This window comes from Rutilus rutilus (genome assembly GCF_951802725.1).
Source record: "Rutilus rutilus genome assembly, chromosome: 5".
Classification (NCBI taxonomy): domain Eukaryota; kingdom Metazoa; phylum Chordata; class Actinopteri; order Cypriniformes; family Leuciscidae; genus Rutilus; species Rutilus rutilus.
The window spans coordinates 48628369-48649574 of NC_140213.1; the positions used below are offsets into that span (position 1 = coordinate 48628369).

At 37.5% G+C, this 21206-nt stretch overlaps 2 protein-coding genes across 2 annotated transcripts in view; both read left to right on the forward strand.

The window, feature by feature from the left end:
• LOC311290816 (interferon-induced very large GTPase 1-like) overlaps window positions 1–9689 on the forward strand; it is a gene marked incomplete at its 3' end in the record, with an annotated part of 45760 nt that extends 36071 nt beyond the window's left edge. The window contains exon 3 of the mRNA XM_084409529.1: window positions 9546–9689. Within this exon, the coding sequence (XP_084265655.1) occupies window positions 9546–9689 (144 nt within the window). The remainder of the gene's footprint in view (window positions 1–9545) is intronic.
• LOC311291158 (xaa-Pro dipeptidase-like) overlaps window positions 1–21206 on the forward strand; it is a gene marked incomplete at its 5' end in the record, with an annotated part of 218099 nt that overhangs the window by 196012 nt on the left and 881 nt on the right. Inside the window, 4 exons of the mRNA XM_084410031.1 lie at window positions 15177–15254; window positions 15879–16027; window positions 16917–17101; window positions 20637–20828. Coding sequence (XP_084266157.1) covers window positions 15177–15254; window positions 15879–16027; window positions 16917–17101; window positions 20637–20828 — 604 coding nt within the window. The remainder of the gene's footprint in view (window positions 1–15176; window positions 15255–15878; window positions 16028–16916; window positions 17102–20636; window positions 20829–21206) is intronic.

Sequence of the window (21206 nt, forward strand, 5' to 3'; positions counted from 1 at the left end):
GTAGAGCCAGTTTCTTCCCATGTACTCGCTTCAACCAGCCGGTACTAGATTCTGCTCAGGTGTCTTCGCTTGCTCGCCATTCCTCTCCACGGACGGGATACGTGCGATTATCTTCTCAGGTGAGTGTGATAAGCTCTGAGTTTCCTCCAGCACTGGTTACGTCAACGGCTGAGTTATGCCAATCCCCCACATGTGTATTCCACTGTAAGTCTCTTTTGAGCGTGTGTCTTTCCCTTGGCAAGCCACCTTGCCACCCCTGGGGTTTAAATATTCCACCTGCGGCTGGACACCTCAGTGATACTCCATATGCATCCCTCTGGATCATATGTGTCTCTCAAGTCCCCCCCTTAATGGTTGGGCGTAATTGCATATTTCTCCTGAGATATGCTTCCCAGTGTACCTTGGTATTCCTGTGTTAGGTAGGACTCCTTCGTTTGTGCTAGTCTCACAACAGGGAGCTCAGACTTACGCAGGGCACTGGATGACAGCCGAGGTGGCGTGATTAGACTGGAACCCCAATCGTCGTCATCCGACGTAACTCGGAGTGACCACGAAAGGGTCGTCTTCCTGCCACTTCCGCTGTATCGCTGAAAAACGCCTGGGTCCAGTTTCGACTCCTCAGCGAAGACATATCTGCATGTTGCCAGCGTACTTCCTTATATACCCCCTGCGGTGGGCGGAGATACGCTGTGCAAATTCCGCAGACCCATGGCATTTCATTGCCATTGGCTCGTTTTATATACTCGAAGGTGATAGGCTTCTAAGCGAAACCCCAATCGTCGTCATCCGACGTAACGTCTCCGTTCCCTACTCAGGGAACGAGGGTTACATCCGTAACCGAGACGTTCTTCAACACTATAAATCGCTGTAAATCTGGTAACTTTGAGAGACTGGTTGAATAATCTAGAGGAGAAACACGAGTCCTCGGCTGATAACAGAAATGCTCTTGATCACTGTGAGGATGATAGAGGACTGAGGGTTTGCGGGATGAAATGTGTGTGTGGATTGTGTCATGTTATACACACTTCATCGTTTAGTGTTGTTTAGTTTCTTTAGTTTGTTTCCAGCAGTTCAGTTGTGATTCTGCTCTTCTCAGAAACCTTCAGCTCTTTTCGGAAATATAGAAAAATATGTTTATTGGAATGATGTTTCAGTTGTAAGTAAGACGAACACTCCTAGGTACAGTATGTTGGAGATCTGGTTGTGTCAGACGTTAAATGTGTTTTTACTTTTTGTTTTATTCCTGAATGAATGGTGCAGTCGAAACCAGAGGACTGTAGAGCCGGATCAATGTCAACCCTTCTGAACCTGATCCAAGTTTATATCAAATACAGGATGAAAAATCACATGTGGTCAGGATGATCATTGAGGTCAAGATATTTGAACATGCTTTCTACTTATAACTCTATATATATAGTCTGTCTGGGATTGGGTTTGATCATTTCTCAGTAGTTTGGGACACATCTCAATAAAGCTCATCATGGAAACGTTCAAGGTTGAGCTGTTTTATCATTGAGCTCCTGTTGTAGTCGACTCGCTGCTGAATTTAGTTCATCATTATTACAGATATTCTCTGCTTTTTATTAAACAGGATCAGTGTGTTTTAAACATCATAATCTTGATGCTGAAACTGACATCTTAATCTCAAATGTGTTGGGTCAGAATTATTACTAACAAATCATATATTCCAGAAACACTTGATGGAGATTTACGGATAAGTAAATGAGCATCTTTGATATTTCATTCTCTAAAGGGAAACACACAACATGTGACAGGATTGCTCCTGTCTGCCTGCTGTGAGTGTGTTTGCCTCGGTGCTGTAAGCTCCGTCTTAGCCTCGTATTTCTTTGTTTTGAACCATCATTTACTACAATTTGTAGTTGTTTATACTAAATACAGCTTACCCAACATCTCAGATTGACATCGCTAGCATCCGTTACTACTAACACAACACGCTAATTCGCTACTGCTAGCCTGTTAACGCGCCACCCGTGCGCTCAGCTGTTTTATTTATTTATTTTTTCTCTCGCGCCTTTGAGTTCATAAAAGCTCAGGTAAGTAATAATCAGTCAACAAACACGGTGAGTAATGTCTTGTCCTGTTATTGTCACCTGCACTTCATGTCACATGTTTAGCATAGACTTCTCTGTTGGCAATGTAGGATTTATATGTGATAAATGTAAGGAGACAGTTAGGCTGACAGAGAAGATTTCAGAATTAGAGACACGCATCCAAACTTTAATTGAGGATAGTAAGAGTGCTAGAGCTTTAGATACTATTTTGGATGCGCCTAGCATAGTGAACTCTTTACATGATTCGGTTCCAGCTGAAGTAGTGCCTGAGCAGCCGGGCAAATGGGTGACAGTGAGGGATCGCTCTAGTCGCGGATCAAAAAACCACTCTTCCGTTCCGATTACCACAACAAATCGATTTGCCCCACTCAGTGAAACACCCACTGAGAATTCTGTTGATTGTGCCCTAGTAATTGGTGATTCGATCACACGGAACGTGAAAATAGAGACACCAGCGAACATAGTCACATGTTTGCCGGGAGCCAGAGCGCCTGACATCAAAGCAAATTTAAAAGTGCTGGCTAATGCTAATCGTAAATTCTCTAAGATCATTATTCATGTCGGCACTAATGATGTTCGACTCCGCCAGTCGGAGATCACCAAAATTAATATTAAAGAGGTGTGTGAACTTGCAAGTACGATGTCAGGCACTGTAATTTGCTCTGGCCCCCTTCCTGTTCGCAGGAGTGATGAGATAGTTAGTAGATTGTGTTCACTGAATCGCTGGCTGTCTGAGTGGTGTCCGTGTAATAATATAGAATTCATAGACAATTGGAAAAGTTTTTGGGGCAAACCTGACCTGTTGAAAAGAGATGGTATTCATCCCTCCTGGGATGGTGCTGCTCTTCTATCTAGTAATATGGCTCATAGTCTTAGAGCTCAAACATGACAAATTGGGCACCAGGTCAGGAAGCAGACAGACTGGCTAAACCAACCGTCTGCTAGCGGCCTCGCGTCACCCAGGTCAGATAAATCCCATCACATAGAGCCTCTTTCACCTAGCTATCATCATATAGAGACTGTGTCTGTTCCCCGATTTTGGAAATCCAAAAAATGTTTAAACCTATCTAAGGTTAAAAATTTAATTGATGTTCAACAAATAAAAAACAGCTATAATACAGATGAGCAAATGATAAAGCTTGGGTTGCTGAATATTCGATCGCTTACTTCAAAAGCACTCATTGTTAATGATATGATTTCAGATAATAACCTAGATGTGCTGTGTTTGACAGAAACCTGGCTAAAACCAAACGATTACATTACTTTAAATGAGTCCACCCCGCAAGATTACTGTTATAAACATGAACCCCGTCTGAAACGCAAAGGGGGTGGTGTTGCTGTAATTTATAGTAATATTTTCAAAACCACTAAGAAATCAAGTTTCGAATATAATTCTTTTGAAGTGTTAGTGCTTAATGTAAAAATATATAGTAAAAATGATAAATCACGTTTGAGATTTGTGCTGGCTACTGTATACAGGCCACCAGGGCACCATACAGACTTTATCAAAGAATTTGCGGACTTTCTATCAGAGTTAGTATTGGCTGCAGATAAAGTACTAATTGTTGGTGATTTTAATATACACATCGATAATGAAAAAGATGCATTGGGATTGGCATTTAAAGACATTGTAAACTCAATTGGAGTTAGACAACACGTGTCAGGACCTACTCATCGTCGTAATCATACTCTAGATCTAATATTATCACACGGAATAGATGTTGATGCCGTTGAAATTCTGCAGCAGAGCGATGACATCTCAGATCATTATCTAGTCTCGTGTAATTTGCATTTAGCCAAGGCTGCAAAGCCGACTCCGTGTTACAAATATGTTAGACCTATCACTTCTGCTACTAAAGATTGCTTTATTAATAATCTTCCTGATCAGTTTCATCATTTTAGCATCCCGGATAGCTTAGAAAAACTTGATATTGCAACAGAAACTTTTAACTCTCTCTTTTCCAGCACTTTAGACACAGTTGCTCCTTTGCGCTTAAAGAAGATTAAAGAAAATAATCCAACGCCGTGGTACAACGAGCACACTCAGGCCCTTAAGAGAGCAGCCAGAAAAATGGAGCGCAACTGGAAGAAAACAAAATTAGAGGTATTTCGCATTTCATGGAAAGAGAGCTCGATTGCATACAGAGAGGCTTTAAAAGCTGCTAGATCTGCTTATTTTTCAAACCTATTAGAAGAAAATAAACATAATCCTAGGTATTTATTTGAAACAGTGGCTAAACTAACGAAAAATAAAGCTTCAAACACAGAAGGTTCCAAGCAGCACAGCAGTAATGACTTTATGAACTTCTTCACTTATAAGATTGATAATATCAGGGATAAAATTATAACTATGCAACCGTCTACTACAGTATCGCATCAGGCAGTGCATTGTAGTCTCCCTGAGGAAAAATTTGATTCATTCATTGCTATAGGAGAGGAAGAATTTACTAAACTCGTTAAATCATCTAAATCTACAACATGTATGTTAGACCCTATACCGACTAAGCTACTGAAAGAGATGCTTCCAGAGGTCATAGATCCTCTTCTTAATATCATTAATTCCTCTTTGTCTCTAGGATACGTACCAAAAAACTTTAAGCTGGCTATGATTAAACCGCTTGTTAAAAAAATGCAACTTGATCCTTCAGAATTAGTCAATTACAGGCCGATCTCGAATCTACCCTTTCTGTCAAAGATACTAGAAAAGGCAGTATCTTCACAACTATGTTCCGTTCTAGAAAGAAATGATATCTGCGAGGATTTTCAGTCCGGATTTAGACCATACCATAGTACTGAGACTGCTCTCGTTAGAGTAACAAATGATTTGCTCTTATCATCCGATCGTGGTTGTGTCTCTCTATTAGTGTTACTCGATCTTAGTGCTGCGTTTGACACCATTGACCACGACATTCTTTTAAATAGACTCGAAAACTATGTTGGCATTAGTGGAATTGCACTAGCATGGTTTAAATCATACTTATCTGACCGTTATCAGTTTGTAGCAGTAAATGAAGAGATGTCTTATCAATCACAAGTTCAGTATGGCGTACCACAGGGCTCAGTACTAGGACCGCTGCTGTTCACTCTGTACATGCTGCCATTAGGAGATATTATTAGGAAACATGGAATTAGCTTCCACTGTTATGCCGACGATACTCAGCTCTATATTTCTTCAAAACCTAACGAAACTTACCAATTCACTAAATTAACAGAATGCATAGCTGATATAAAAAACTGGATGACTCGTAATTTCCTACTTCTAAATTCTGAAAAAACAGAGATTCTAATTATTGGACAAAAAACTTCCTCACGTAATAACCTAGAATACTGTCTAACACTTGATGGCTGCTCTGTTAAGTCTTCGTCGTCGGTTAGGAACCTGGGTGTGCTCTTTGATACCAATCTTTCATTTGAAAGTCACGTGTCTAGTATCTGTAAAACCGCTGTATCTGTAAAATCTAAATTACGTCATATGCTCTCATTGACAAATGCGGAACAATTAGTCCATGCGTTCATGACCTCAAGGCTAGATTATTGTAATGCTCTACTGGGTGGTTGCCCTGCACGCTTAATAAACAAACTACAGCTGGTCCAAAACGCAGCAGCTCGAGTTCTTACCAGAACCAGGAAGTATGACCATATTAGCCCGGTTCTGTCAAAACTGCACTGGCTCCCTATTAAACATCGCATCAATTTTAAAATATTGCTGATTACTTACAAAGCACTAAATGGTTTAGCTCCGCGGTACTTGAGCGAGCTCTTAACGCATTATACTCCTTCACGTCTATTGCGATCTCAAAATTCCGGCCAGTTGATAATACCTAGAATATCTAAATCGACTGCTGGCGGTAGATCCTTTTCCTATTTAGCACCAAAACTTTGGAACAGCCTTCCTACCATTGTCCGGGAAGCAGACACACTCTGTCAGTTCAAATCTAGATTAAAGACACATCTCTTTGACATAGCGTTCATATAATACATTATAGACTTCTATAATTCAATATTAGGCTGCATAGATTAGGTCAGCTGGAACCGGGAACACTTCCCATAAATCCTGATGTACTTGTTACATCATGAGAAGAATGGCATCTACGCTAATTTTAGTGTCTTTGTTTATCCCAAGGTTTTCCCGCAGCCTGCCGGATCCAGGCCGTTTCCAGATCTGATGAAGGACCTTCGCCTGGACCCGATGTCAATGCAGTGCTGAAGGGCCAACTAGTCTCTCCCTATGGAGGATCCCTTTCCCACTCTACAGATAACGCGTCGTCGGGAAAACTCAATTTGCGTATCTACCCCGAATTGATAAAATAAAATAAAATTCTGAATCAAAACTATAAGGAAACACCAGTAATTTGTTTAGGTTTGGTTTGTAGGGAATTCCAAACCTGCACACATATATTCAAACGCACATAACTATAGAACCCGTTCTTAATGCGCATCTGAACGCCATCAGCGTTTCTCACATGTTCGCGTTTAAAGTCTGTGTAGAGAGAATGGTGTCGTCTTGGCGGCCCTAATTTAAAAACAAATGATCGTTGCGACGGAAGCGAATCAATCAAAACTAACTTTAGCTGGAAAATAACTTTATTAAAGAACCGCTATAAAGCCAAAACAATCTTACGTTATATTATACATTTATCTCTGTGAAGCTGCTTTGAGACAATCTACATTGTTAAAAGCGCTATATAAATGAAGATGACTTGACTTGACTTGACTTGACCGCTTCTGTACGACTTCACTTATGGAAATCAGTGTCAAAAATGAATTATCGGATCATTTATGCTTTCATGTTGCAGCCGTGTAACATTTTCAGAGTTTGATTCTTAATAAAAGCAGCTCTGAACATTATTTAGCCTGACTTAAACTTTACTCAATTTGCATTTTATCCTCTACACTTTTTGCAAGTTTGTAAGAAAATGCAAAGCTTATTTTTAATAAATCTTGGCACACACTTTTGGAGATTGTCTTTCCTCGTTCCAGTAGATTCTAGCTGTTCTTGTTTCCACACGTGTAAAACAATAGTTTGAGGCTGTTACTGCACTAAGATTGCTGATGAGTCACATGACTTCTCTTTAATGAACTTTCCAGTAAATCAGCTGAAACACTTTAATGTCAATGATCCGTTTCCATCATTAATTGTGTTCATCTCAACTGTGTGTGTTTTTCTGCATCCAGAGAAACGAGTTAAAAAGGTAGAAAGCATTTGTGTCGTCGTGTGTCTACTTGAAATTCATCACAACAAAAGAAACAGAGTCTCTTAAACTCTCAAGCCTTGCTCTCCAACAGCAAACTGTCTTTTTATTTAGAAGTCAGTTTAAAGATGCTTACTATAATTACTATTAATAATAAAAAAAGAAACATAATTTTCTCTTTTGCATATTTTCTGCTATTGCTTCATGTAGTTTATACCATAAACTTAGCATTGTGTATATGATTATTGTTGACTTGTGATGTTCCTCATTTCGGAAAAAAGCATCTGCTAAATGAATAAATGCAAGTGTTTGTTTTTGTGTTGGGATCATATCAGGGAGACAGAGCCGTAATGGCCGCCATCAAACCAGGTTTAAACAAAGACTCAAAGAGAGTCACAATACACAATACTAGGAGCAAAACTGCTTTCAGAGAGACATGATAAAACATGAATAATCATAATCTCCATGTTCAGTGTGGAGGATATTAATAGAACTGGGATTCTTCTCTGACACCAAACCTTCTTCTCGCCTGTTGTTCCTGGTCAGATCACTGAACTAAGAGTTCCTCTTTAGCTTTTACTGAAATGTGACTGGATAGATGACGAGGCCTGACCTCGGACTATCAGCAGCAGAAAGTCTGATCTACATTATTCAGCTTATTCTGGCCAAGAACCGCATGAGATGAGAACACACCGTCACATGTTTAATGACTTTTTTATTTTACATGTTTTTAGGGGCAGATTTGTCTAAAAATGAACAATAAAACACAGACAGATGTGTGAGATAACAAAACAACACAGGAAAAAAATAAACTGTTGCACTCCATATATTTAGCACTTTATAACATTGCCACTAGCTAATTTTGCACACAAATTGGTAATTTGCACTTTATATTTGTATATTGCACCTTCTTTGTAAACTGTTTTTTTATATCGTATTACTGTAACCGTCTTTTGTTATATAATTTGAATATTTTAATTGCCTTTGTTATGTAATTTTAATTGTGTAGATGGAAATTAGCATAGTGCTAAATCTGGTGCAGCCATCTTTCTAATGTAACTGCACATTGTCCTGATATAAATAAACTAAACATAATGGTGTGGCAGTTTCCACAGAAGGTTGAACAGAAATGTGTGGATCTGAGATCATAATTTCTGCTTTTCCATAAAGAACAGATTCTTGCACATAGAGTCAAACCAGACATTATTCAGACACCAGATATCATTTTTTATATTTTTTACTAGTGTGTGCAGGACTCTATAGTTCATTTATGTAAGTGAGGAGAGCTAAATAAAGTAAACTGTGACATATTATACCTAAAAACTCTTCATACAGAGACTACCAGTAACATTTATAAAAATTTGGGACCAAAAATGATTGGGACACTTTGAGCTGATCATGTTTTGCTGAAGTGTGTTTTCTTTAATTGCTAATGCTCTTTTTACACACAGACTGAACAAAATGAAGCATTGCTTGGTGATTGGTTGAGCTAAACTGGTATTATCTAATTGTGTAGTTAAATTTAACAGCTGACAGATATTCAACATAATTCATGTGTGAGACAGTCTAACAGAAGGACGGACAAAACCAGTCAAATATCAAGAGATCTTGTCATATTTTACTACCATTTTCTAAACTATACTATAGCTATAAACTATAGCGAATAAACTGATAATGTGAGAAATGTTGAAGGAGTCTGAATAAAGTTTGACTGTATATTATTTAGAAAAGATGCGACTAGAGAAGATTTGATGCCGCTAACCTCAGACTTTATAGTTCTTCAACACTATAAGTCGCTGTATACTCTCTGTTTTTTATTAAACAGGATCAGTGTGTTTTAAACATCATAATCTTGATGCTGAAACTGACATCTTAATCTCAAATGTGTTGGGTCAGAATTATTACAAACAAATCATATATTCCAGAAACACTTGATGGAGATTTACGGATTCACATCAATTCATAAGTAGTCCTTCCTTTAACTTCATATCATCTTTGCTGATAATTTTGTTGATGATTTGTAAATATCTAATATTATATGCTTTGATTGTATGCATATAAATCATACATTATACACATATATAATACATTATATATTTTTTTAATCTTTGACTATAATCAAAAGCAGTAAAGTTCTTTTTCATTCAGATATTATAAAAACACAGGTCTTGAACGTTCAGGCTGTTTTAATGTACATGAATATTGTGTGTGTGTGTGTGTGTGTGTGTGTGCGTGTGTGTGTGTGTGTGTGTGTGTGTGTGTGTGTGTGTGTGTGTCTCAGGTGCGCATTGAGGATGATATCGCTGTGACGGCTGACGGTGTGGAGCTTCTGACCTGCGTTCCTCGAACCGTGGAGGAGATTGAGGCGTTCATGGCCGAGGAAACGTCCAAACCCTTCAGTCCCATCAGCAGCCAGAAATTTTGAGATTATGATTATGATTATGATGATTATAATAATGACACTCCTTTTCCTCAACATATCAGATTTTAAACTTTAAGTAAATGAGTATCTTTGATATTTCATTCTATAAAGGGAAACACACAACATGTGACCGCTTCTGTATGACTTCACTTATAAAAAATCAGGATCATTTATGCTTTCATGAAGCAGTCGTTTTATCCTGTACACTTATTGCAAGTTTGTAAGAAAATGCAAAGCTTATTTTTAATAAACGTGATTTTTCTAGCATCATTTTAGAATTGTGTGCAATCCTTTATTTACTAATTAATACAATTCTGTCATGTTGTTTAAATCCCGATTTTGTGGAACTAAACGTGTGGGAATAGCAGTAAACAGAGACGGATGAGAGAAATCCTGACACTCAATAATATGACTGTATGAATGAAGCGCTTTTACAGTTCAACGACACAATCACCTTTTGATTTTTACCCTAAAGTGATCATGCATGATTTGAGCTGAAGAAGTTAAATGTATGACACCATCATCGTCAGATTTTACTGCTGTTTTAATGATACTGAAGTGTAATCATGGCACACAGTTTTGGAGATTGTCTCCTCGTTCCAGTATTCCAGCTGTTCTTGTTTCCACACGTGTAAAGCAATAGTTTGAGGCTGTTACTGCACTAAGATTGCTGTTGAGTCACTGACTTCTCTTTAACAAACTTTACAGTAAATCAGCTGAATAAAGGGAGTTACTTCATGAGGTCTTCATGAGGGTGCGACACGAATGCCAGTGTTGTTGAGCCTGTTTTCATTGTTAATTGTGTTCATCTCATAGCAACTATGTTTATTTAAATCTAAAGAAATTTGTTGCAAAAGTAGATGCTTTTTGAAGTTTTTTGAAGTCTTCTAATTCGAAAATTATCACAACAAAAGTGAGAAAAGGTCTTGCCACCTTACAGCAAATTGTCTTTTTTGTTTAGAAGTCAGAAGTTTGAAAACACTTACTTACTTATACAGTAATTCATAATAAATATAACAAAAACAAAACAAAACAAAAATTATTTTCTCTTCTGCATTTCACATCTCCTGTTGCTTCATGTACTGTTATAGTTTAGACTATAATCTTGCCACTGTGATTACTGTTGACTCTTATGACAAATTGCTTGTGATGTTCCTCATTTTGGATAAAAGCATCTGCTAAATGAATAAATGTTAATGTTTGTTTGTGTTGGGTCCCTTGAAGGGAGGGCAATCGTTCCAGTAACACTCTTAACTCATTTTATGACCAGATTAAAGCAATGTCTCACACTGGTTTAGCACCACTTCTGCGGGAGCAAAGAGACCTGTTCACTCTTACAGTTATGGTCTGAAAAGTACAGGGTGGGCCATTTATGTGGATACACCGTAATAACATGGGAATGGTTGGTGATATTAAAGTCCTGTTTGTGGCACATTAGTATATGTGAGGGGGCAAACTCCTCAAGATGGGTGGTGATATATACATATACTAATGTGCCACAAACAGGACTTTAATATCACCAACCATTCCCATGTTATTACAGTGTATCCATATAAATGGCCCACCCTGTATATTCAGGACAAATTGGATGGTACTGTCAGAAATATTGAAGCCCAACTGGTGAACAAGAGCAAGACAAGCTGTTATTTAAACCGAACAGAAATACCAAGTAGAAGATTAACCCAAAAATGTACAGTGTGAAACTTCAAAAACCTTAATATCCTGGATTCAATCTTAACCCAGGATACAGACTGAACTGTGTGAAACATGTTAACCTGAGTTTAGAATGACCCAAGTTGAATGTGATACTTTGAAGTGCTTTGGGTTACTGTAGTTGGCATGGGAGATGAATGGTTATCATTCTGTGGTATAGAACTATTGTATTAGCATCATCACCATGGTTTCGGTTTAAGAGTCATGTGGCCAAACCAGTCTGGAGACACGTGTTGAACTGGGCGCTGAATTAAATATGTGCAGGACTGGACAATAGTTCCTGTCATCTTCTGTTCGGCTTGCGCAATCACTAGGGTTTATAAGGATGAGCTGGTAAACAAGAGGTTTAAACAGGACCTTCACAATCCTCAAACACCAGCGCAGACTAGAAATGGCAACCAACAGGGTCAGAAACATGTATGAAGAAGATGTTAGTACATGGACGGAAGATGAAAAAAAAAATTATAGAGAGAAACGGCTGAATGATTATCCAGATTTTCTCTTCAAACTCTTTGATCCTGTTTATCCATCTGATATGAAGAACCTCTGTGGTTTGCTCTTCAGACCCTCTTCAGTAATAAAAGCATCCAAGTGGATGAAATACATCACAGACAACCATGCCAATCTCACTGCTCTGTGGGTACGAGATGTGATTTACATCCATGGTAGTCCAGAAGAAATGCGCAGATTTTGTGAAGGATTTCTTAAACAGCTGAGAAAAGCTGAAGAAGATCTGGAAGCAGCAATGAATGCACTTGCATTAAAATGATATTAACAATTAAAGAAGGGATGCCAAAAACATAAGGTAAGAAAATCTTGTAAATGATTCATAAATGAATCATATGTCATTAATATCAATTAATAATGATCATACAAATAGTTGAGTGGTTTATCTGTTTGTTGCTTTCATCTTAAAATATAATTTAACATAGATTTTTTTTAATAACTAACCCCAACATAACATGAACAAACAAAATGTAAGAAAATGTATTTTGATATTGAATGTGTCTGTTGTTAAGCTGCCATTTGTGTTTTATAATTGTTTGTTCCACCAGAGATATTCAACAAATCATGAAAACTGTTTTCTGAGAATGTATTAATGCTTACTCTATAATAATAGACATCTGAGATCATGAATATAACATCAGTTTATTTGTTTCATCTCTATCACACAGAGATCATGTTTTCATCTGACGGGAGTCCTTGAAGATCTCAAGATCTGCAGCGTTTGACCAGATTTAAAGCAGACCAAACATGAATTCCTTGTATTTCTTGTGTTTCTCTTCTCTGTCATGTTCAAGCCAGACAGCTGTGATTAAATGTCACACAGCTGTCACACTTTTAACTCTACTAAATATTTCTCAGGATGTGTTTATTGTTGAAAGTCCATTTCTGTAAAAACACAAACTTTATTAAAGTCATGACTAAAAAATGATCTAGTGGACATTTTCACTTTTATTACACTGTTTGTTACCATTAACCTCTTGTGGCAGATGCCAGTGACAGAACATGATGTCACACTCAATGGGTTAAGTTGTCACAATGCACCTGCCATTACAGTTTTTTTCAATCGCTAACAAGCGCTTACCCATACTTCAGATACTTTTTCTAAACTCTTAACACAGACTCACACCTACAAAACACAATTGGCCAAATGGATAATTTTCTTCTCAAAAACACATTTTGTTAAATATATACCAACTCTTCATTTCAAAACAGAACACATGTTTCTCTGCACACACTAACTTTACCAAAACACTGGAAATCTGACTCAAAATGAAATTACTCTGTCAAAGAATAACACTTGTTTTCACTTCACAAGGTACATACACTCAATCAAAGTACACCAGGTTTCAAAATACTGGCTATTGTTGACATTACTAAAACTGCATAGAATTTTATGTTGTTTTATGTATGTTTTATGACTTTTATTTTACAGGTATTTGCATGCAAAACGTGCAATTCACCGTTTTACACTAAATTCTTGGTTGGGAACTGTATGTCCACATGTACAGTACTGTTCACATTCATAAGCATTCCTGTAAAAAGCAAATCAGTTTTTATTCCTTTACTGTTTACTACAGGAGGTACAGTAGAAACACGGTTTGATAGAACAGAAAAAGTTTTACAGTATTGCTTACAGTGAACAAAATATCCATGAAACACACAAGAGCATTCTGAACAAAAAAACCCCACAAAATTACTGTATCTAATCTCTGCGATCTTTAGGGTTAGGCCACATGTTTTCATCAAGATCACATCTGATATCATCCAAGGCGATGCACCTGGGATAAAACTGCTTGGTATGTCGGATCCACCCTTGGAGCCAGCATCCATGGCTTCAAGGAGGGACATCTGGTCATGTGGCTGATGGTCATAAACCTTCCACCTTCACATTACATTTTGTCCAGGTTGACGCCTTTTGGCCAGATTGAATCCTGCCTCATCTATATGTATATGAATTCATGAGGGGCCTGGTTGGCCTCCAAATCCATAACTCTCAAAACAAAGTTTATGTAAATCATGTCATTACTGTATACTATACTGTACTGTAACCTATTACTGTGTAGGTTACCTACTTGCAAAGTGCAAAGCTTATAGAACTGGACATTGAATTGAATATACAGTGGACATATTGTCGTTGTAGCTCCTTGACTCTCACTGATATATTGTTTTTGAACTGATATCATTGCAGAAGCAGAGGTTTTTATAAACTTTCATATTGTAAAATATTACGTAGTACAATTTGAAATAACTGATTTCTGTTTAAAAATATGTATGTCATGTAATAAATTGTGTAAAATGTAATTTATTCCTGTGATGAAAAGCTGAATTTTCAGCATCATTGCTCCAGGAAGATGCATATGGACTCGAAAAGCTTGTTTCTTCATGACATTGTTCAAAAGCAACACATTTTGCTAGCAATCAAAATCACATTTTGCTAAAATCATGAAATTTACAAAAATGGTAAAAGTTAATGTAAATGGTAAATAAATAAATGCAGTCCATACTGTATCTAAGGTTTGGAATATTGTTTTTGCTATTGTGGGATGTTGTGTGTTAACATTTGTAAATACTACAAAAACAATCCATCATTTTGTTGGGAGGTATAGCTTGTCTGTTAAGAAAATGTAAACATTATGGAAATGTGTTCACTGACTGCATATTGTGTGAAAACGACAAGAAATGTGTGAATGGTATGGCCACAAAAGACCGATGCTGTGCTAATTTTGTTTAGAGTTTTGAAAATGTGAACACTGATAGGACAAACGCTTGTTAGCGACTGAAAAAAACTGTAAATGCATAGTTCACCTAAAATTACTACTGCACTTCTATAACATGTAGACTGTAGTGCACGTGACATTATTTTCCAAGACTCGTATGATTGTGTGATGAACAGACCCAAAAATTGCTTCTTTTTTTGTATCTGCAGATCTTAATTTTTCATGCATATTCAAACCTAGCGAATCACAATCATTTATGATGCAAGATTTTCAGTGAATAATAACTTATATTTCACAATTATTGTTTTGGAGGGTGAAGTGTAATTTAATACTAACTTAAAGGGACAATTTTAAAATCAAAACAAGTATTAATGCTAACTCTCATGAACATAGAAGCATTGAAAAACGTTTACCCATAATGCATCTGTCACTGACAAACTAACTGAACATCCTCAACAGTTAAAGATATAAATATAGATGAAGTTCATTAGTATGTAGTGGATATGGTCAATAATTCTTTTGTTTGCATGTGAACATGTTATCACTCCAACAGTGGGAATAACTCCTCCGTCCTGCATTACGGACACGCCGGCTCTCCCAATGACAAAACCATCCAGGATGGAGACATGTGGTGAGTTTATGAGCCGCTTTTCACACATATTACTTTAATAATCATGTTCAGTGTCAGTTGTCTTGTTGGTTCATGCTGGTGTACAGTCAGTGTAGTGATGAATATTTCCAGTAATACTCAGGTTTATGGTCTGGTTATGAGCAGTTGCACACTGACCCCTGGTGGACACGACTTACAAACACACTTACACTTTCTGCAAGAACATCTTTGAGACATGATTTGAAAATCACGATGGTTGAATTATTTTAGCTGATTTAATACCATCAGATTATGTTTACGCCCGGCATAGTCTATTTTTAAATTACAGTTGAAAACTAAAACAAGTCTGTGGAAGTACTTGCATCAAAATTCTGTATCCATAAACAAAAATGCATTTCAATAATTTGTGAAATTTATAAATTTTCTATGTAATTTATTGCATGAATATCCTGTACATTGAAAAACATACATTATATGTATGTTAAATGGTTATTGAAATATACAGTATAATAAAAACTATGGATAAGGAACTGTCCATAAGCTTTATGTGATGTTTGGTGATACTTACTGTTCATTGTAAAACATATAAATAAATAATTGATTAATATAAAGATGAAGCTAAACTCTGTGATTGTGTCCTGACAGTCTGTTTGACATGGGCGGCGAGTATTACTGCTACTCCTCCGACATCACCTGCTCTTTCCCGGCCAACGGCAAGTTCAGCGCGGACCAGAGAGCCGTTTATGAAGCCGTGCTGAAGTCCTCCAGAGCCGTGATGGACGCCATCAAACCTGGTACACACTCTAGAGTCACAATACTGCAGATCAGGAGCAAAACTGAGTCTTTTACTGACCCAATCTATGACTATCAGCTGAAACTCTGATCTACACTAACAGTCGAAGGTTTGGGGTCAGTCAGAGTCTCTTCTGCTCACCAGCTGCGTTTATTTGATCAAAAATACTGTAAAATTGTGCAAAATTATTACAAATTAAGATAGCTGTTTTCTATGTGAATATACAGTAAAGTGTAATTTATTCCTGTGATCAAAGCTGAATGTTCAGCATCATTACTCCAGTCTTCAGTGTCACATGATCCTTCAGAAATCATTCTAATATGAGGATTTGATGCTCAAGAAACATTTATGATGATTATCAGTGTTGAAAACATTCAAAATCTTCATTTCTTGTGGAAACAAGGTCATTTTCAGGATTCTTTGATGAATGGAAAGTTGAAAAGATCAGCATTTATTTGAAATACAATCTTTTGTAACATTATAAATATATTTACAGTCACTTTTGATCAATGTAGTGCATCTTTGTAGAATAAAATTATTAATTTCTTAATTTCCAAACTTTTGAATGGTAGTGTATATTGAGATTTGAATTTTATTTAAGAATACACTTCCTAAAGTCAAATAGACACAGTGTGTTTGGTTTAAAGTCGAAGAGAGCTGTAAAATGACCTTTGACCTCAGTGTTTACCTCTAATCCTCCGCTTGTTCTACTCTGAGCGATGCCTGAGCTTTGTATTTTGAGACTTCTTGCGTTGTTTTTGCCTCTTCACGATGACTCGCTTGCTTTAGTCCTCATTTGTAAGTCGCTCTGGACAAAGGCGTGTGATAAATGACTAAATGTAAATGTACTGAGGGTCTCAGCGATGCGATGTGTCTGATGTCCCGCTCAGGTGTGAAGTGGACCGACATGCATCGTCTGGCGGACCGGGTTCACCTGGAGGAGCTGCTGAAGATGGGGATCCTGCGTGGGGCGGTGGAGGAGATGATGAAGGTTCACCTGGGCTCCGTCTTCATGCCTCACGGACTGGGACACTTACTGGGCATCGACGTCCACGACGTGGGGGGGTATCCAGAGGTCAGTTCTGAGCTTTCACTGGTACAACACATTCACACACTTTTTTACTCTATTTTTACCCTGTATAATGTATAATCCAGTGCTTAACGGTGAGTGATAAGACAAAAATCACAAACAAAATGTGTAATTTGATCTTGGAAATTGTTATAAGATCAGTAATTATGTGTTACTACGCCAAAATGTGAAGAGGCCAGATATGATTTTAGATTTTTGTTGAAGATAAATCTTAAAACTTTTTAAAAAACTTTTACTTATTGTTTATTTCTTCTTCTTTTCCTGCGTTTTAACATGTTTCTCGCCATGAAAACTCTTTTGACTCTTCTTTCCTCTATTTTTTCCCTGAAGTCTATGTATAATCTATGTATAATGTATAATCAGGTTCTTAACGGTGAGTGATAAGACAAAAATCACAAACAAACAATATGTGTAATTTTGAGATTGGAAATTGTTATAACATCAGTTAATAGTAATTATGTGTTACTACGCCAAAATGTTTAGAGGCCAGATATGATTTTAGATTTTTGTTGAAGATAAATCTTAAAGCTTTTCAAAAAACTTTTACATTTATACTTTTAAACTTTTATATTTTTAACATTTTTCTCAAAAATGCCATGGTATGGTAGCTAACAAATATGGTAACAAACACCAAAATGTTATAAACTAAAACCAAAATCATACAGATCTTATAATCATCAATGTCATTGCAATGTGTTGTCATTTGATAACTTTTATATTGTACATGTATATAATTTTATGCACATACATAGTCAGTCACATAAAGCCATATACTGTACACTATATATCACATCTCTATTGTTTGATGATTTATATTGTCTCCAGATTTAGCTTCAAAGTACTGAACTTCTCAATGAAGACTATTAAACATTACGATTATGAACATTAACATTTAGATTTTCCGTAGAGCTGCTTTGATACATGTATTATGACAGGCACAATACAAACAAAACTGTATGTTTCTTGTAATTAAAAAAAATCAAGCTACATTTTAATCTATGCTTTCATAGTCAAGCTTCTTTATTTCTAAAGATCAAGGGAAATATTTTCCTCATGAACTGACTCTGTAAAGGAAGGAATGAATCATTTAAACGCCTGATTAAAACCAAATGTTGTTAAAAGCAGTGTTTCTCACCCCTGTCCTGAAGACCCTCATCACTGACACACTCATCAGACACACTGTTCAAGATCACCTCCTACACACTCATTCACTATTCCCTACATTACTGCACTAATATGATGAGAACGAGTGAGTGAATCTGGACACTGAGTGAGCCGCTTCTGCATATTTGGTGCTCGCTGTTTAATAATTCATTGAAACACAGCAAACTGGCAGCTCCAGTAGTAATGAGAAGATTTATCCTGAACTCTGTCATGGAAACTAGCATGTATAAACCATAATTAAACAATTTAATTATCAATTAAAAGGGAATTTTGATATCAGCGTATGAGATTACACTGGACCAGTGCAGTTTGGAGAATGGCTGAATGATTGATTCAGCTGCGGCGCCATCTCCTGGCAAGACTCGGGAATTCATTCAGTGTGCGACTCTCACAGTGCATTATGGGTATTCTCTAGTCAGGTCTATGTTAGACGAGGAGGCATTAAGTGCGTCCCAAATCGTGTACTTGTGCACTATTCTATGCCATTTTGTAGTATAATTAGTGCGAGTTGTGCGTTCACACTAAACATTCTAAAAGAAAAAGTGCACTTTAATGACCCGGATGATGCACTTATTTAATTGGAGCAGCACCATCCCTTTCAGCATCGACTGAACCAGTACAAGATGTGTCCGTGTCCTCCAAACTGCCATCTTGGCTGATCCCGAAAGGTAATTCAGCAAAACCACTTTTCTTCGTTCACTGACTTTGTACTTTGGACCAGTAATAAAAACTTGATAGGAAAACTCCTCAGCCATGCTTTCTAAACAACAAACCCTTAAAAAATAAAAAAAGACCTCTTAACCTCCCACACTGGATAAACAAATGATCAACCGTTCCTTCCATCCCGTAAAAAAGGACATTCCCTCCCTCCTTCTGGATTGAGGAGCGCCGTGTGTGTTTGTAGCTCTTACACCATACACCAGTCTCCACTGTAACTCTGCTGTTCCTCAATAGGAGATCTCCAGCATCCTCTCTTTAACAGTGTGATGAGACACTTTAACACACACAATGTAGAGTGCCTTTTTACCAGTGTCTTGAAATAATCCCAACTCTGGAGTTTTAAAGGACAATATGTCATTGTATTCGCCGCTAACCCCTTACAGTAACACAGGCGTAGGTTGATGACGCATAAGCGGAATTATGGAACGTGTCGTCATGCCGATTAATCTAATAATGTTTATGGATGAGTGAATATATTGATGTTTTTAACATGACTGTGGAATGAAGCAGGGCACGATTGCTAATGAGAGACAGATCTCAGCGCCACACGCGAGTCCCGCGGATATAAAGGAATCAGGACATTTCATTCTACTGAACTAACGTACCCGCAAGTGCTGAATTAATACTCACACAGGGCAGTTTATTAGATGAATTAAACTTGTGAGGTAACGCAGCACTGTTTCACTTGCTCTACACTATCACACTAAACTTCATTTGAGTGTGTTAAAGTTATAATGTTATTCTGTGTGTTAGTTTGTCTGTATGAGACTAGCAGTAAGCTAGATCAACATTAGCATAGCACACTGATCATATTCTAACATCTCATCATGTTGGGCTATTTAACATTGATTCGTTTTATGTACATTTGCTCACCTCTACATTTGCGCGTCCCTGTCAAGTCTAAGTTAGTCGCGGACGCTAGCTCTCGGCATCTCGAAAACGCCACGCCGGTATTGATCTTCGTTTTAGTTCTCCTTTTGTCCCAAAGTCTGCTTGCCATGGTCCATAATGTTTGAACGAAACAACATCAGCGTGAGCGTGCACTAGACGTAACGCAGTTGTCCACGTCTGTCGCCATGGTTATTATGGCAGTACGAGCAGAAACCAGGGATAACGTGGATATTACGTCATTGACAGGCGACAACTGAACCGGGACGAGCCATTATTTAAAATTGGAATTTCTCTGAAATTAAAAATCTTTGGGAACTTTTGGGATACTGTAAGAACACAACTGCAGGATATATATCACACTGTGCAAGTGATTTTTGGATATTTTATTACAAAATTCTTACATATTGTAGCTTTAACCGAAGAAACGAAGTGTGCACTTCATGCACTCGACTGTCACAGTTTTAATAACGTAGTGGAGGGGGAGGGGCTATCAGACAGCGATGTTGAAAGACAAAATAAATGTATAAAGTTCATACACTACACAGTTGTGTGTATAAGTGTATAGTGCGTCATTTGGGACACAGCTGTATGAATGTGCCTCCAGGACAGAGTTGAGGAGCTCTGCTTATGATGACCAGCAGCAGCAGCGGTTATAAGTGTGTGTGTGTGTGTGTGTGTGTGTGTGTGTGTGTGTGTGTGTGTGTGTGTGTGTGTGTGTGTGTGTGTGTGTGTGTGTGTTGTCCAGGGCATCGAGCGCGTGGACGAGCCGGGGCTGAAGAGTCTCAGGATGGGTCGTGTGGTGCAGGAGCGGATGGTCCTCACGGTGGAGCCGGGAATATATTTCATCAATCATCTCCTGGATAAAGCGCTGGACTCCCCGACTCAGTGCGGCTTCATCAACAGAGACGTCCTCAATCGCTTCCGCGGCTTCGGCGGGGTCAGAATTATTACTAACATATACATTCCAGTAGATATACACATACATTCATAACTAGTCCTTTCTTTAACACCATATCATTTTTGCTGATAATTTAGTTGATTTGTCAATGTATAATAGTATATGCTATAATGTATGCATATAAATCATAGATTATATACAGTACATATATAATACACTATATAATTATGTATATTTCTTTTATCTTTCGCTTTATAATCAAAAGGACTAAAGTTCCATGCATCCAGATTTTATAAGTGAATATTCTGAATGTTTAGGTTTTAATGTGTGACCCAATTATGCTTTTTCGAATATGATCTTTCATGTAGTGTCTAATAGAGCTTTTTGTGAATGTAAAAGTTCTGCAAAGTTTTAAAG